This window comes from Plutella xylostella, chromosome 13, assembly GCF_932276165.1.
Source record: "Plutella xylostella chromosome 13, ilPluXylo3.1, whole genome shotgun sequence".
Taxonomy (NCBI): domain Eukaryota; kingdom Metazoa; phylum Arthropoda; class Insecta; order Lepidoptera; family Plutellidae; genus Plutella; species Plutella xylostella.
Window position 1 is genome coordinate 4,405,750 of NC_063993.1, and position 19,331 is coordinate 4,425,080.

Sequence of the window (19,331 nt, forward strand, 5' to 3'; positions counted from 1 at the left end):
AAAGGGTCCTTAAATAAATCAAATGTATATGGTATAGTCACAAAAAGCGGGTTAATTACTCGTCCTTCGGACGATTCCCTGAAAGGATGCACTTTTTATTTTTAGTTGATTTGCTATGTGTGTGTAGATATTGAAAAAAATATATCTATCTATAGATTTTACCCGCCAAATTTTGGTTGTTTTGAATCAAAATAGTTTTAATATTTGAATCATATTCAATTGAGAAAGTCTTGTGTAGGTCCTAGTTTTAGGTACAATTATAATACTTATCCTTTAGACAATAATTTATAGCAGTGAATGTCTTTAAGAGGAAATAAAGAAATTAAATTTTATGGTTACCGATTCTAAACCATTGTACAAATGCGTATACTTATGAATTATATTGGCAAAGGAATTCTAATCTTACTTTTATCTTTCAGGTAGTTTTATAGACCTTTTGCGTGAATATAACATTGCATAATATACTCTATTTGTAGAGAAATAAGCTTGAATCTTCGTGTATCCATCAAAGATAAATATGATGGTGTTTTTTTCAAAATCGATATCTGAGATTTGATCATTTATAACTAGCATTTGACGGGCAAACAAAGCGAGAGATGAAAGGGAAAAAAGCGGAATGTTGCGGGTAGAAGTGGAAATAAACTATTATTGCAACACTTGCACTTTCCGTCGTCGCCACCGCCACCGCCGCCGCCACGCCGCGCCGGTCGGGTGACACTCAGGGAGCGAGATATCACAGTAGTTACTTAGTATGTAAGTATGTACGTACACAAAACAAAATAAATTTACTATAATATTATGGCTGAGTTTCTCAATTCAATGATTGTGAAGTTAAGTTCAGTTGAGTATGAAACGCAGCGCAATGTTTGGCTGAATCGTAGTTATGTAAGATTTTTAAGTTCATTTGGTTAGATTTACTAAGATAAGAATTAGGACTTGGACTCTTTTTTACTTAATTACTACTTTCGTTAATTGAAAATATTTCTATAAGGGGACTTATGTTCAAGAAATTGAATTTACTTAACTGTATACTGATAGATATTACGAATAGCATGAGGTAGTAAAGGATCTTACTTTGGTCAACAATAATTTATTTCTGTGATTCAGTTGTCTGGGTAAAATATCTGGCGGATGTGGTATATTCTTGCCTTTCACCAATCTGTAATTACACGCAAGTTTACAGGTAACTACCGCAAACATCAGTTTCCATAACCAAATGTTTAACAATCGGAAATGCATATCGTACTTGAATTTTATTTAAATGGATTTAATAAAGGATTCTGTTTACGTGAAGTGGTTGAAAGTCCAATTATGTATTTAGGGCATGCGGCTGTTCCTTGTAGTCTCTTTGGGAGGCAGCGATGCTCGAATGTTCAGCCATGTTTGTCGGCGGGCCTCACTGGTGTAAGGATGATTTCATACTTCATTGCGTATAAGCAATGTTTGAAGCTTTGGGTGGCGAATTGGTTCGATACACTGAGATACCGCGGCAAATTATATTTGCTTATGGTGTACTTACTTTCAGTAGGCAGATACTTGTAGCCAATAAATAACTTTCCTAGAATAATTGTTCAGTGTCTATTAACAACATTTAATGTCTTTATGTAAATATTAATATACCTAGGTACTGCAATACTTCAATGACATACGCTGAATTGCATCTGAACTCGAAGCTGGAACACATCTAGTAACGTAAAGCGGCTGGCGTTGTTTAATGTATAGGCTGAGATAGTGAATATTATAGCAATTTTATAACAAAACTAGCATTGATTGAATATTCTTGCACCGAGCCAGGAGTCGCCGCCCGCGCGAGGTAAGTACTCGACCGCCGACACACGTGCAGAAAGCAACTCTCAAAAGGATTTTTTACAATAAAACATATGCCGCTTTTTGCTTAACCCACTTTCGGCGCGATCATAACCTTCTTACCTACATTTAACAGTCTTTTATACAAAACGAAGCCGCCAGAAACGAATCTTGGCTGCAATGCAGAGATGTGCCTCGGTTTTACCGAGTATTTATCCACTTCAGCTGTATTTTATACATAAATGTTTGTCTAAACAACATGAAGATTGAAACCTTAATTCACCGTTCTAGTTCTACTAACTACGGAAGGACAAATGGAGGGTATAGATACATACATATCGTAACTGCAGATTAATATAATAATCGAGATATTTTGACTTACATGTTGTACATACGTATATTATGTAACACATATAATGCTTCGCAGTTTTGAAACAACGTAGTAGACAGGATGGCATCTAGAGAAATCTGTGCAAAAACTGGCATCCACGATTTAGTGGCGGTCGCCGGTAGTTTTTGTTTCTGTTCATTACACATGGGACACGCGGATGGAGATACGACGCATATGGCCACAGGAAGACCTCGCAAAACACTTATGTTATGCAATGTTTACGCGTTAAACAAACCCGGGTAGGGCTGCGGGGTACTACTGTGATTTCACTAAGTTATTAAGTTGCTAGCTTATTTCTACGTATAAATAATAGCATACAAACTATTACAAGCTATTCATCATATAGCGTATATATATGATGAATAGTTTGTAATATAAAATTTAAGCAACCAGAATTTGCATGATAAGATTTATATAAATTATTTGGTCAGAAAGGACTACGAAAATGCTACGAACTTTATGATTTTAATTAACTGCTACGACGCGGCGTAGCACGGCGTAGTCATTGTGCTACGAATCTCGTAGGCATTGATTTTAAAAGAAAGTTCTGTAGTAAAATAAGAGTAGTTAGTGCCTAAGTTGCTAGATTCTAGAGAACTAGAGTATAGGTACATGTCTAAATAATACCCGTAAATGTTTTGGATTTTGGCAACAAAAATTATAACCTATTTTGGCCGAATAACGAGAGATTTCATTATTCCTGCATAGAAACAGTAGCTAATGAGCCGGCAGTGTGTGGACAGCCCTAGTGCAAGTTTGCGGAGGCTCCCACGGTGGCGGTAACCCGAGCCGGGTCCTTCCGTCCGGCTTTTAGCGCTCCTCATCGGTCACCGTCTGTACACGCCCACATACAGCTCACAGCTTTATGTATATCGGACCATCCGGAACCGATTATATTACTTGGCTTATAAATGTATGGACAACGTACAGTACAATGTCTACGTTCATATTGTGTAGGTAGGTAGTTGTAGGTAGTTGTAGGTACTTACTTGATGGTGAACTTCGCTAATCCAACACTTGGGTGATAGCTGGTTCAGTGCGCTATTAAATTTGAGTTATGAAGTGAGTTAGCGGAGATTGCAGGAGATAGAGGCCGGCAGTGCGCGGCGCTTCGCTGTCATTAATATTAATTAGGCGCGGTGCGGCGCGCGGCCGGCTCGTGACTCGCAGACAAAATTAATTACTCGCAATCTTTATGTTCCAATTATAAAGGCCTTTGCAACAAATTAAATCTGTCCAGAGCAGGCCTTCTTTGAGAGCGGTTTCACTCTCTTTGTAGACTTGATAAATGTTCCTCGCAAATTTCTTTGAATTCAGCGAAAATGTAGATTTTTTAAATTAATACGCGAAATTATGTTCTGAGCTATAAAAAGTGGGTGCCATTGTAAAGTAAAATCGAGAACTATTTCTTTTTTACTTTGCCCTCATTACTTGTTTGAATAGAAATGTAATTGTTATGTGGGTATACTTACTTGCCCGATTACATTAAAAGGGAAACCGATTTTGAGATTCCAGCTTTTGCATAGCGCGAGTGACTTCCGCATTCGCCGAGCAAAAAATCAAATTTGTTGAAAAAACTATGAAGTTTCCCTTTCATCAGAAGCAAAATATTGAACGACCGTAACCGGATATGTGGAGCTGCTCGGGGAAACAATGAAAAAAAACCACCAACGTGTTATTACACGAAACCAACATTTAATAAGCTCTGTTTTTTACGTGGAGTAGGTTTTGGTTATATCCATTAATTCTGTGCTTGCGCAAAAACTCCGCCGCTGAGCGACGCCTATATTTGAATAGTTCGCAGGCGGTCATTGTTGTGGGAAGATGCGGAAATAGGATATTTTCTTTCAAGAAATATAATATTTGTGGCCATTGTTCAACCAACGGCAAAAACTTTCGATAGAGTAATGTTCATTGAACTACTACGCTTTCAAGTACGTACAGGGAAGTTCAGAGCTTCTAAAGTGTATTTAAGTACACTTGCGAGCTATGAAAAAGTTCCAGTGTCATATGGAACACCAATGGCAGTTTTAACTTTTTATTTTCTTGGTAAAGTAATTATAATATAGATTTCATGTAAACTAGACATTCAAAATCTAATAGGTGCTTCTTTATGATCTGAAATTTCTCAAATAATTACGAGATAAGACATGTCTGTAATGTAAAGTAGTGGCCTGCATGCGGTTGACAACGCGACGCCTACGGTAAATTCATTAATGTGTATTTAATGGAAACTTGTTAACGGATTGTTGCAACAGTGGTGTAGTAAGCTAGTACGGCGAAATATGGAGAAGTAATTTTATTTCGTGAATGTTCAGAAGTCGTAGAATAAACGTTGTTTAGAATGACCTGCAGACTCAATCCCTTACGATTTACTATATGATTGTTGCAGAGATATCTATAATTTAAGTTTAACGTGTCTTTTGAATATACAATATACACCATGTTTTGTTTAAACCTGACTGATTTTAACCTTTACTTCTTTCACGAGGACTACATGTAGTAACACTACAAGCAAACATTTGTAAGTATTGTTTTAAGATTGTCATGTTATTACGAAATATTTTAAGATAGATATCTAGAAGTTTGTACATATTGGGGATAAATAACCTACCTACTTGCGTAAAAAAATGGCAGACACGAATGTACGTTCTTATAATGCTTGATAGTGAATGCTCTTTTAACACAAAAAGTTCTCTAATTTTGAGTGACATACGCCCACACAATAGCAAAATCTGTATTTAATGCTCTTTTTGAAGCAAAGTTTCGATTTAGTGTCACTTTGGACAGGATACGCTGTTATTAAAAACCCCAAATATCGATACGCGAATTTCACAAGCAAAAGAAAAATATGATGGACGTCGGATAGCTGAGTTTTTACCATTAGTAAAAAAAACTGCATAAAAGGTATCTACATTATTGGAAGATATAGAATTTGTGCTTGATAATCGCATTTAGTTTTGATTAGAAAGTACAACTTCCTCTTGTAAACTTGTTCCATGCATTATCATTATCAATCTTAATTTACAGTCATCTGTTCTCATGCTAAAAACCCCAAATGTGACCAATTGCTTTTAACACAAATACAAAAACATAATTCACATGTGAATGTAACACAAAAAAGAACTGATCAATTTCCTGTCCACAACTGACCATGCACAAGTGGCTCGCTGTCTGTCGGCGAGCTGCGCCGGCGCAAGATTAATGAATCTCGAATTAGACGCGTTCAGAATCAATTGAAATTGGACTCGATCGGAAGTGTGGAGTGCAGTTTCAATAGTGCAATTTGGGATAGATTGTTGCGAATCGGTCAAAAAAGAATTTAAAAAAACTTACGGGCAGTGCCGCAGCTGGCCCGGGATCGTCGGGAGATGTTTCACGTAATCCGATAAATATTTTTTACTTCTCCAATGTGACCGCCGCCCGGCGACGGCTGAGGTATTGAACGTCAATCACTTTAATAACTGACACAGAACGTAACTATACGTGGCACTACCTATTTGAGGAAAATGTCGAATGGATTATAATGGGTACCCTACATAGGGATAGACAAAAGGTTCTAAAATTGATTATTGAATAATAATTAATTATACACAACAGAATACTGTATACATACTCACTTATTTGAGTTTTGAGAAGGTCCAATAAATGTTGGTATAACTCTATAACCATAAGTGGGAAGTTGCGAAAGGTTTAACACGTATGATTAAAGTGACCTGTAGTGAATCATAATCACATAGTATTGTTGTGAAGAGTGGAGGGCTGTTTGATCGCGGAATTCTCGACGTCAAGTCCAGAGTCACGGGGTGTGGGAGGCAGCGGGGGGCAGCGGGGGGACAAAGGTCAGTCCGCGACTGTTGGGGACCTACACTGTCACAGACACGGTACAAGCAATTCTTACATTCAATTAAAACAGAAAGGATAACTATATTTTTTCAACACTTTTTTTTTATAGAAAGAGGTTAATGTAACAAATCCTACCATATTTTTTTTAACTGAATATGCTCACTGATTTATACTTACATAATAAATAAAAATTTCAACATGCAAAGGGTGTTTTACTATTTAGCAACATTAATCAAACATCCGGTGTACGTGGCTAAGTTTTACATATCTACATGTACTTACATATATTTTTTTTAAAAGAGCATAAAGCTTATTCTGAACTTCATTTCAAATCTTCAAACATCGTTCAAGTTAATCATAATATTAGTGAGGTACATGTTTTAACTGAAATTTCACACATTATAACATTACCGATAACTCTTTACCAAATAGTGCGCTCGTCGTGGCCCACTCGCCGCTCTCCGCAGGGCGCAAATTGCTTCAGCGCACCTCTCGGGAGCATATTTAGAGGTTGTAAAAACGTGTCAGTCACATCGAGAAAAGTTAAAGGCAAAAATAAAACGCTTTCATACTAATACGACCTTTTATTTTTGTTATTTCTTAGAAAACATTTTACTTAAAGAATTTCCTCCACTCTCGATACGTCCCCGCGTCCGCCCGAGAGACGCGTGCTGTGTGTTTTTATTGTAACAAATAATTATTTTTCGTAAAAAAATATTAAGTATTAATACTAACCTTTAAAAAATTTATATTCAGAATTTCTATTGTGCAAACTTGCACCTGGACACTATGTTTGATGTCCGCGGAGAAAAAATATTGAATAGAGCGGCCAACGGACTCCCGTTAGATAATCGCTCTTTAGGTCACTTTTTTGAGCATTTTTGTAAAAAATGTCATGACATGTGCTCTCGGAATTATGCATCTCGCTGCACCACAATGGCGGCACGAGGGCACTTCGCTACAGCTTTTTACTTTAAAAAACTTCGCGATTTGGTGTCAAGACCCCACTTTGTCTGTGCGGCGTCTTCTACTCATTCAATTGTTATTATAACTGACTTTATCTATTGATACGGCTTGGTGGACAATCTGAGGTTTTGTGCCAAATCATCATTATTTATCAGTTAAGTTTACGCCAGTGAAGTTGCTTTATATGTTATTTACTGCCACTTAGTAATTTTGTAATAAATAGAAAGGTATGACAAAATAAAGATGTTTATATTAAAATTTGTTTTAAGCTGGAACCTCTTTGGACGTTCCAGATTGGGTGAACTTTATGAAAGGCATAAAGGCAAGGTTTAATCTAATGTTTGCCGTCCTCCATTCACAAAGCTTTAATAGATAAGGCGACAGGACACGGCCGTTGTTTACCTCAAACGAACGTCCTAACTTATCTACGTTTACTGCGCAAACGTTTGCACAGGGACGACGCAAAAAATATGTTATTTTTAAATTTGTGCAAGAACTTTGACGTTGGACGGATCTCAGTCACTTTTACCAACAGATCGATCAAAGGGATCAATCTAAACTAGGCTTTAGGATAATTAATATAAGAGCTTCGGAAACGCAAGATAGATTGGCGGGTCTGTATACAAAAGGTGACAGGCTAGAAGGAGTGCCAGTTGGCACAAAGAGTTCGGACGTTTGAAAGACATCATGAATAGGATAGAAAAGGAGTGATCGAGACATGATGGAGCACTGGCCATCCGCCGCTTCCCGGTCGGACAATAAAGCTCCATAATACGTTATGTGAAAGGAAATGCTAGGAAGAAATGACTGAGAAACTTATACATATTACTTTATGATCAATTTATGAAATGTCGGATGTTTCATGAAAATATAATGCTATTTATTTAATTTGCATTGAGTCGGTATTTTATAATTCAATTCAATAAAGTACTTACATAATCTAAGCTCATATATTTGTTAATGAAATAAATACGGTAGTAACATTGAATAACTTGTAGGTATGTACATATAGTATATCACATATACCTAAGCTACAGATACACGCCTTTTATCCGGTTGTAACAAAAAAAGGTTTAACAGATTTTTGGAGAACTTAGCAACCTGAAAGTAATATTTCACGTAGGGTTTCGTTCCCGTCTTCCCGGGAATTCCCGTTCCCGGGAATTCCCGGGAAATTTGTCCTTCCCGAAACCGGGAAAAAAATAGCATTCCCGGGAATTCCCGGGTTTTGTTTTTAATCGATTCTATGCTATATTTTCATCTTTATTTAACGGTTTCTCTTACCTTAAACAAAAAAAAATATCGGCGGGCTTGTCGTCTACGATCAGAAACTCGGTTTTGTTGTAAATTATTGGAAAATCATACGTGTTATTGTTTTCGCGCAGCTGCTTTGCAAAGATAAATGACTCATCTACATCACCTTGTTTCACCTCTTCCTGATTCAATATTTTCATATTTATTTATCTGTTGGTCCTACCGCCTACCGAAAACCTAACAATTGATCGGCTTTTATATATATGACCAAAGAGTATGTAAAAGCTAACGCTAGTGTGACGCCTGTCATATATTTTTAATGTCTCCGTTTTGTGTCCGCTTTTATTTTTTATAAAATTACTAACGCATAGAAAAAAACAAAATAAGAAGTAGGTTGAGTGATAAATCGTTGAAAAAATAAATTTTTCTAAAACATTACCTCAAGTGTAATTAATTTTCTATTTTAATTATTATGTCATAATAATATTATTTTGCAAACTGGTTATTGTTTAATTTACAATTAAGAAAAACAAATGATTTGGCATGTAAAACAAATAATTATAATTTTGGTTGTTAATTTATCTGACTGTTGCTTTTTTCTACCTATACGAGTGATAAAAGTATATTTGATTAAATTGTAAGTGTTTTAATAGTCTTTTAATACCCGAAAATAGCAAAATCAAGCATTAAAAATAAATTCCCGTTTCCCGGGAATTCCCGGGAAATCATGGAAAAAATTCCCGTTTCCCGGGAACAGAAAAAGGTCGGGAAAAACGAAACCCTAATTTCACGTGAAGTGCTATCACGCCGATATTTCACATTTATACGCTCGGCCGGCGGTGCGTATCGAACTCCTCATAGTTCGCAAGGACAATACTCTCAGAAAAGAGAATTATTCAGCGGACCCGGAAGGGGAGAGTCTGACGCAAGCATTCAAATAGCCACCTGCTGGACATTAAACGACCAATCCACCGGTACCTGACCCACAGAAAATGGTCCCTTAACTCATTCTCAATAGAGTTCAGTGTTGGACGAAACATTGGTGGCAAGGGACAATTCCGAGGGTCCGGTTGACTGTTGCCAGTTGCAGCATCAAAAGTTTAAACGGCCATCGAGAACAAAGCGCGGGCCGGCGGATAAATATTCAATGCGAATCCTTTGGAGGCGATATTTTATATTCTCATGCGATTGTTGCCTTTGTAGCGTCACCTGCGCGGCGCGGTGGAATCATACTACGAGAAAAGACCTTTACTATTTTGATATAACGGCAGCTTTATTAGATTTCTATCTGACAAAAATGTTTGCAATATAAAACTGGAAGCTTTGTAAATTGACAGTCGTATCCAGCGACAAAGACTCCACTTTAATTAAAACCATTGATCCAGTTTCATTGTGCTCGCGTATTCCGGATAACCTGCCATAATTAAAAATTCCTCATTTTTCCGTTTCGACAAAAAAGCAATAATTAACTCAACCGTCATACCGTTTATTTACAATGAAAACGTCAAATCGCGTAAACTAGTTTGTAATCAATCACAAGATTGTTGTAAACGTTATTGATTCTTTGATCAACCGCCCTTTCCGAATTATAAAAGCAAAACCAGATTTGGTGCGAAAACCCGGAATTTACATCAAAATCACAAACAAATACAAAAAAAAACTGGCTGAAACTCGAGGCTATTGTGTTCGTGGATTCGTAACGGCCGAGCGCGTAATAATGTGAATAAAATATTCACAATTTTGGTATAATTCTTGCGCGTACGCACACCGCACAGCTGTCGCGGCCCAAGGGCCTCACCGAGGGCTCAGCCGCTATTGTATCATAAACAATTGCAACAGTTTTGCAAATAACAATTTAAAATACTATCAATTAAGCTCAAATAACACGAACTAATTAATTTCACTAAAGTTGGCGAACCATACGTCACGTGTAACGTATGAGAACGAATCACAAGTAAAGTGCTTTAAATTTCAAGACAGTATTTGTGACAAATTATTAAAAATTATTAGTTATGTTTATTAACATATAAATAGTGATGGAGCAGGGAGAGTCATTAATAATATGGACATTATTTATATTATTATTATTGAATGCTTGTGTAATAGTTTATATATCGATCTTAATGACAAGGCCGCTATATTATAATGGACCAGACTAAAATTACTAAGCACAGGCAAATTAACGCAATATAATTGTGTATTTTGTCGTAACATTGTTTTTGTCAGTAATTTTTAGCAGGTTTCCTTGAACTAGAGCAAATATTGACAATGGTCTGGCCTCTTTTTTTAACCTCAGTCATTTATCCCGGCAGCCGTGTCCATTGTCACAATTACAGCAAAAACTTCTGCAAGGATTTATCAGATTTCAAACAATGGCCGCTGTCGGCTGGGTTGTGCTTCAATTTGCGAAAATAGCCCAAACAATCTTTGTTTTAAGAGAAAAGGGACAAAGAATGGCATTTGCGCATGTCGGGGCTCCTTTGATCTGAGCTGCTTTGTAAACTTTCGCTTTTACTATTATACGAGTACCTACGAGGAGCAGGCGATCGTGCACGGGTATTATATGGCCGCCATTACATTTACATGTAGCTTTCAATTGTTTCAGAAGCTCTCTATCATCAAAAAAAGTAAACAAAGTAAAGTATAGTACAGGGCATTATGTTCTAATATATATGGCTTCTTTTTACCTACATATTATAGTGTTATACAGAAAAATACTTAGAATTATGTTCAAGAAGGTAGTTATATAATCAGGGAATCTACAGTACATTAAATTATGTGGTTATAATTAAGAGAGTAAAAGAGCTGATAGATTCAGGTTAAAGTAGAAATTATACACGTAAAGTCCCTATTAGATTAATTTCATAATAAATTTATCTGTTTTGTTTAATAAACCAGCTTTATGCAAGTATTTGGAAACAAAATATTTTATGTTATTGAATACACACAGTCATTGTCATGTTGAACCCTGAAACTAAAGCTACTTTAATGTAGCTATAGCGATATGAGCAGGAAAAGTAAAAGTGAATTCTTTGTCTAAACATATCAGTGACTGCTAAGCAGCAGTCGAAGATAGCGAAACAAAAGAGCTCGTAGAACAATGAGTGAACGCGAAAGGGTTCCCCTTTCTTCCTCTCGGGGCGACGCGAACACCGCCCGGACTGCGAATATCCGTGGCGCAATAAAGAGTAAGAGTGTTAGGCAAATTTCGAGTTTCTTTCACTGGGAACAAAAGGACGTCCTTGAATTCTCCTCGGCAAGGCTTAATTGTGGTTTTTCGTCTTCAAAGAGTTGTTTCCTTTGAAGCGAGAGCCCCCGAGCCGCCTGCGAATGTTCTCGACTAAACAAAGGCCCACTACTTACTTTCACTGGCTCAGACAACTCCGAGCCCGCTGCCCTGCTGATCGAGGACTACTCCCGACTTAGTTCACAAACGAATCTGTATTGGTTGGAACAACCTTTGATATGGCTGAGAGTCGTCAAGTCCTATCTAAACCAATTATGTACTCGCAGTTCGCTTCACGACGTAATGGGAGGCGCTAGCCATTTCCCACTGAAATTCGCTGGAATTACAAGAAATATTGGTTTACTTTAGTCGATGAGGAATATCTAGTAAGTAGGTACTTCGTAATATTGAATATCGTCTATGTAATAAAAATCGTTTAGTAAAAATAAAATTAGGGCATTTGCCCTAACTTCCATCTGTCAATTAAAGTTGCAATAAATAAAGCAACGTTGCCAATAATAATGACAAACATCTCCAACCAATATAAACGATGTAGCTGTTTTTAGATTAATTAGTGGCAGATAAGAGAGCGATAAGCATCGCGACCATCACCTGCTCCGAGCAAACTTGTCGTGTATCTGCGAGGAGGGTCTGCACAAGGAGGTTTTTGTCCTAATTTATAGATAATGCTGTTGAAACACAGGCCGCTCCTGAAACCGTAGCAAGGTGCGCGGCGCGCGCCAGATAACCACCGAAACTATCTCAACAAAGCTGTGACAAAGACGCAGCGCTACGCATAAAAGAGAAAACTATAAACTTTTTAACACAATACGTTTTTTCCAACAGCAATGCTCACGCTAAAGTAAGGCTTACCGGGTTGGAATAAAACTCACGTGTGCTATGTAAGGCACGCGCCTACAGCAGGTGGTAAAAGCTCTTAAAAAACGGAGCTTTTTGAATCGACGCGCTTTGTGCAAAGAAGTGCTGTTTTCTTCCCTAATAAAATTTATGTGTGTTGTTTGATTTGCGATAACAATGAAATAGGCAATTAGGTAGTGCATACTGTCAATATTTGAAATGAGGTTATTGTTCCTATTATCATTAGCACCAGTTTGTAGTTTAAGTACTTCTTTTTTATATTTTGTCTTTAGCACAAAGTTGCTGTAAATACGGTAACATGAGGTTTAGGAGATTAGACAGTTTTTAAAATACTTTAGGCCATGAAGATTGTTATACATGATGGTCTTACTTAAAATATTTGTATACTTAAGTATAGAAAAGAATTACTTACCTACTTAATGTTTTACTTTTAGCTTAAGGTATGTTACTAACTTTCGTTCGTTCTAGAATACAATACTAACCATGAAACTAAGGTAAGTATTGTATTCTAGAACGAAACTTAGTAAAATTAACAACTTAATACAAATATTACCCAATTTTTTACGAACTAACTTACAGTAGGTACTTCTATATTTATTATAAATATATGTTTATATTTAAACTGGTTAATGGGGTTTAAGTGGTTAAAATGTATCTGTGCTACCACAAAAAACTTTAAACATTGTTTAACTAGTGTTTAAAACGAAATTTGACAGATTTGTAGGCGTTTGACAGCGCTAAACAACTGTTAAATACTGTCTAAGTTTTTGTGGTAAGTCCCTAATCCTTTATCTTTAGAGGTCCTCGATTGAATTCACTATATCTTAGCTAAGAAATTGTATATACTTCTATAAATACAATCGATATAATAAATAACTGTGACACAATGTGACTCATTAGGTAGAAATAGCTTCTCATTAAGAGTACACAGACACATTATCTACATGCGGGGCTGCAGTTACGTGAGTGTGTTATGTGACGGGATAAAAAGCGGGTAGGAAGGCGCGCGCTACACTAAAATGGTAAAAATAGCTGGTACCGCGCGCGCCGCGCCGTAAAATAGACAAATTTACGCGATCCTACCACCGCTAGACACTTATGCTTTTTATGCGTGTTGTCTTTGAGCTAATAATTGCTCGCCGGTTACGTCCAGAGATGCCTCCGTCCGAGGAAACGACCGTCGTAAATTAGCTGCACCCCATTTACCAGTTTCTAATCGAATCATAAACTTTGTTTTTGTCGTGGATCATAGAAAGATGCGAAATAATAGGATAATCACAAATGATACTTACGTACCAGGTTGTGTGGCGCTGTGGTTAGACCTGATCGAGCCATCTAATCTGCATTGTTTGTTGTTGAAACGAATTGAGGATAGATTATTGTTGTCATTAATGCCGATTAGCGACACGGAATTGTAGACAAAGATGGGCCTAAGAACCGCATTATTTTTATTTCCTGATCGAAGCCAAAAATAAATATTGCAATTAAGTACTATTTATTATATAAGATGGTAATTAGCATTAATCACTACCAGTTCTAGTTTAAAGCTGAACTTAACATAATGATAGCTAAATAAGATAATAATGAGAAGACCATGACGTATAAAAATTAGTAGTCGTTACGTTACCTCTCCAACCAAATGTATCTAATCTCGTAAGAGCATCACAAACAATGGTTATTTTGGAAATAGTCTTAATCGCCGCCGCCCCCGGGGATCGGGAGTCGGCCGTAAACATAAAAAGTGCTTATGTGGCTCCTTGCGTCGCTAAAAACACCAGCAGGAAGGAACATAATGTAGTAGCCGTCGTAAAAAGTGAATGCGTTGCGTGCACGTGGAGTGCAGCGCGGGGGCTGCGGGGGGTGCGGGCGCGGGGGCGCGGGGGGGGCGCGGGGCGCGCGGCCGGGGGCGGGGGGTGTGTTCACGCGAGGGGCGGCCGCGCCGGAGAGCCAGTGTTGTGGTAGGTCACACGCCGCGCGCTCGTCCCGCAGCCGAACATCATTCCACCTCGCGACGTCGACTCGGACGAACATGCCCAGCGACCAGCTCCTAGCGAACACTTGCTAACTACCTTGTGACTCACTACCAATCAAATTAACTACATTTACAAGTTTACTTAACTATTAAGAAAGACAATTGGTGACCAGTGCGGATGCATTTTCCATGAACCACGCGTGAGATGGCCTTATCGCTGCAGTCGTCGCAGAATTCGAGAGGTTCGTGTGCAGATTTTACTTAGTGTGCGGAGCCCCGGCCCGGTTTGCTGAATCTAGTGAAAGTGCATATGTGTCGAGAAAGTTTCAAAAGTTGGCGCGCGCGGCATGCGTGTGGAGCGATCCGCCATTGGCCGCCGCACACATGTATATTTGCATTCAAGCTCGCTTGTAAGATTCAGTGAACCGTGGGCGGCCGCGTAGCCCGCTACGACGCTACGACCGTAGCGGCGTAGGCTTTACGTCTTTGTTTTTACTTTTGCACGTATGTTTTTTATTACGTGTTTGTCTTCATCTTATGCATATGTTTTTAAACTGTGTGTAATTAAGTGTCGTCATAATCATACCAAAAACAAACAGCTGATTGGAGAAGGCAAGGGCAGATAGGTATTTCTACTTTAAAATTGTTAACATTTTTTGTCTCTGCTTTGCTTTTTTTATGGAAATTATGTAGGTACATATTTCTATTTAATTTTTCTGACGTAACGTTACTAAATTTAAATTAGATTCGATTGATAACACTTTGATTATATTAAACCGGCGTTATTTAATTCAATAATCTTCACATGTCTAATATCTATAATTCTTTTAAATTATAACATAAGTATATTGACATACTCACATTAGTACCTTCTACCTATAATAAGTAGAATTTCATCAGCAGTGAAACATAGTTTTTCATTGATTACTTTCCATTAATTAATGAGTTTTTATAGCATTATCATTAACATACATCTCATTATTTATTACCCTTTGAAATATATGATAGTTAATGTATAGACACTAGATTAGTAATTTTGTTATTAAACCGTGAGAATAGTAGATACACATTCCAAGAAATGATTATTATAAGACGGACAGTTTTTAAAGCTCTATAAATGAAGAATAATTGTTAGATTAGTCTATTATTAATACTATAAAGAGTATAAAGTGCAGTTACGGCAGTTAGATAATGTAGAATATACCTATTAACTATTGCAATGCTACATTATTCCTAAGTAAGTAAGATTGGACTTTTTCTTATCTTGTACTTAATTCCCACGGGAAAACCACTTATTGCGTAACTTTTAGGGGAAAGCTGTCGTTACTCAGTTCCAAAAACCAAAATTAAAAAGTAGATCTCACATTATTTTTACATATTATTAAGTCCTTACGTAAGGTATAAATACGCAAGAATAAGTCATGATCTGGCTAAAACAGAAATCTCATATTTAAGGAAAATAAAACGTATGAAGACGAAAACAGGCGAAGCCACAGAACCGCCGCGTATTACCTTAACCCTAAAGTACCGAAACCGTACGAGCTCCGTAATCTGTGCGTAACCCGTCAGTACATACGCAGCGAACGGTTAATCCCATTAAAGACTATTTGACCAAATTAGGCCACGGCACTCAATATTGAATTAAACTCCCTTGCCTTTAACATTATGGGTTGTTTATAACGGGTGGTCGGTACAATCAAGTTAACCTTCTTTTATTAAATTTGAAATGTTATAAAGGCTTACATACAGTTAAATATTGTTTTTATTTTTTGCTTATGTGTAACAGAATTTAATTGACGTACTTTCCTGAAAATATTGCAGCCTAACCTAAGAATGTATCTTTAAAACAGCATATTTATAATACCTTTCAATAGTGTCGAAGTTTATTCTTATCGATATGGTTTCCTTAATAGCGAGTAAACCACATCATAAAAATCCGGGCCGTTTTTTTTCTATACAATAGTTGGGTGACGCGGCGTGCTATCTGCTGAACCCTTGCGCAATAATGAGTTATGGACTGACGGCCGCCAGCGAGTCCATAAACGTATTGACGACGAGTTATTGACAAATATTTATGGGGTATAAAGAGGGGATAATTACAACTCTTTAGCACATAAAAAGCGGTCCCGCGGAAGGGTGGCTGTTGTTAAAATTTATCACCAATATTGCCTCGGCGACGCACAATGTAGGTGTATTCATTGACGGGTTTTACGCCTGTAATCGGTAACAAACAGTGGCAATAGCTTTAGACGTTCCGTCACATAAAAAATGTATTTCGGAATGATTATGACATATTGATGAGTTTTTTTTTACGATACGGTACATTCGGCTACATTAAGCAATATCATATTTAATTATGGAATTTCAACTCCCGATACTTTATCTATTACCTAACTATTTAGGATAAGAATTTTGTGATGAATACTTCAAAGAATCATGGCCAAAATTGCAACACATGAGTTTTAACACTTCCTCACTAGACTTGTTTCATAAACACAGTGGGGCCAACAAGTCGGTGTATAATAAACCGTGTAAATGTTCGCCCGTCGCGAGTGCCGCCGCCGCCGCTCGCTCTCAGTAATGTTATTAAAAAGTTATGGGATAAGCCGAGACGTGCCCGACCAACATTCTAATCACAAACTTTAAAATTATCTTATACTTTTAATACCCCTCCGCGTCGTGAATTCGTAATGATATAAATATTGAGCGCGAATCGACATGGAGCTTTCTTTATAAACTTTTATTTCGAAAAGCTCTTTAATACCCATCAGTGTCTTACTGACCTAAAAGGCAAGATTATGTAATCACTCTTGATTTGAGAACTTCACCGATTATCTACTATCTATGTGAATGAATCACCAATTCCGTGCTATCTAAGACAGTGACAAAAAGAAAGATATGACTCCTAACAAAGAAATTGTAAAAAGCTACAATATAATTGTTATCTGTATTTCTTACAACATCTCCTTAGCCGGGGCTCAAGTGAATCTCGCCGCGTAGAGCACAGCTACTGAGCGGCGGCGGCGGCGGCGGCGGCTGCTGACGACAAAGTCTCGCTAATTCCATTTCGCCTCCTTCAATTAAACGTCTCGCGGACTCCGGCCGGGAATTAATTCCTCGGCTAAGTAGATAATGTAGAACCTCCCTCCGCCTCTCCACGCCTCGACGAGAACTTTCAATTATGATTTTAGTCTAATTTTAATTAAGTGCTCTCAAAAGGCTTTTCTTCAGAGAAATTAATATTTGAATATAATTTGGGCGGAGCGGACGGGCGGAGTTTGCCGCGCGACGAGTAATTAATTATATTACAAGTGACCCGTCACCCCTCCCGCTGCCGCCGCGACCAGCTAAGACGTTCACTAGCTATCACATCTTCAACTTAAACTTATTCATGGAATTTATCGCGTTTGTTCTACATCTGTGTTAGAATATGTAACTGATTGGCTGAAGGCGGAGGTGCGCGCAGTTTGCGCAACAGGTCGGGGCGGAAGTGACCTGCGCCTGCGCCGCGTCATTGCGACCAAATGTTTCCTCCGCACTCCGCGCAGACGTTTTTGCTCTCTTTTTTGTCCGCCATCGCTGATAAGTGCGCTATCGATAGGTTCGGTTCTGCTGTTTGTTTAGGTAAAGAGTGACGGAAGTGTATCGAGAACTGATACCAGAACGAAATTTATTCCTAAAACAAAATCACACGTAGTTTTATTGGAGCTCGTAATGTAATATTGGTGTTGTTTGTCGTAGGTGTGTCAGTGAGGCCGCTTTCGGCGATGCGGCAGGAGTCGCTGCCCATGCTGGCGGAGCGGCTGCTGGCGACGCGCGCGGCGGCGCTGGTGGCGGGGCTGCCCCCCGAGCTGTACTCCGGCGCGCTGCTGGCCGCCTGGCCGCCCTCCCCGCCCGCGCCCCGAGCCCCCGCCGCCGCGCCCGAGCGCCGCCGCCGCCGCACGCCCAAGCTGGACGACACCGCACCACCCTCGCCGCCCTCTTCGTCCGGCTCCTCGCCCGGCGCCGCCGACCCGCCGCGCGACAAGCTCTTCACCTGCAAGGTGTGCTCGCGCTCCTTCGGCTACAAGCACGTGCTGCAGAACCACGAGCGCACGCACACCGGCGAAAAGCCCTTCGAGTGCGGCGAGTGCCACAAGCGCTTCACGCGCGACCACCACCTCAAGACGCACCTGCGCCTGCACACGGGCGAGAAGCCGTACTCGTGCCCGCACTGCCCGCGCCACTTCGTGCAGGTGGCCAACCTGCGCCGCCACCTGCGCGTGCACACCGGCGAGCGGCCCTACGCCTGCGCGCGCTGCCCGGCGCGCTTCTCCGACTCCAACCAGCTGAAGGCGCACGCGCTGGTGCACGAGGGCGACGCGCCCTTCGCCTGCCGCTGCGGCGCGCGCTTCCGGCGGCGGCAGGCGGCCGCGCTGCACCGCTGCGGCCAGGCCAGCCCGCCCGCGCCCGACTGGCGCTGGGACGACTGGCCCGCGCCCGCGCCCGAGCAGACCGAGCCCGAGGACCTGTCGCTGCCGCGCCGCCCCGCCACGCCCGACTCGCCCACCGACCTGCGCGTGCACGCGTAGTGCCCGCGCCCCGCGCCCGCCCGCGCCCGCCCGCGCCCCGCGCCGCCCCGCGCCCGCCCTGAGCTGCCGGTATACGAGTTCCTCCCGCGTAGAGCCGCGCGCCGCACGCCCGCCCTCCCGGAACCTCTCGCGATCCGAAAATATTCTACAACTCCGTGATTACACAATGAGCTCTTTTTCAACGCTATTGTCCGAATTATGGATAAAAAGCGGCTATTATTTGCAACAGTCTGTAACGGTCATTTTTTCCCGTGTTCCGAGTAAGAAGGCTACCGTCGTAGTCTAGTTAGGTAGTCTCACATTCAATTGTTTTTATGTTTTTGCGCTTGCAATGTCTGTCATAAAACACTTTTTTCCATCCGTGTTACAGTTTGAGACTTTATTGTCATACCATTTGCATAATCGCAAGGCGAGGTGAAG

General features: G+C 39.7%; 1 protein-coding gene across 1 annotated transcript; it reads left to right on the top strand.

Annotated features, from left to right (window-relative positions):
• The first annotated feature begins 14,338 nt into the window (after window positions 1-14,338).
• On the top strand, window positions 14,339-18,911 carry LOC119692214 (protein krueppel). Its single transcript, XM_038111796.2, has 2 exons — window positions 14,339-14,582; window positions 18,082-18,911. Exons 1-2 carry the CDS (start codon window positions 14,546-14,548, stop codon window positions 18,909-18,911), a joined length of 867 nt encoding a protein of 288 aa, XP_037967724.1. The 5' UTR covers window positions 14,339-14,545.
• Window positions 18,912-19,331: the final 420 nt, after the last annotated feature.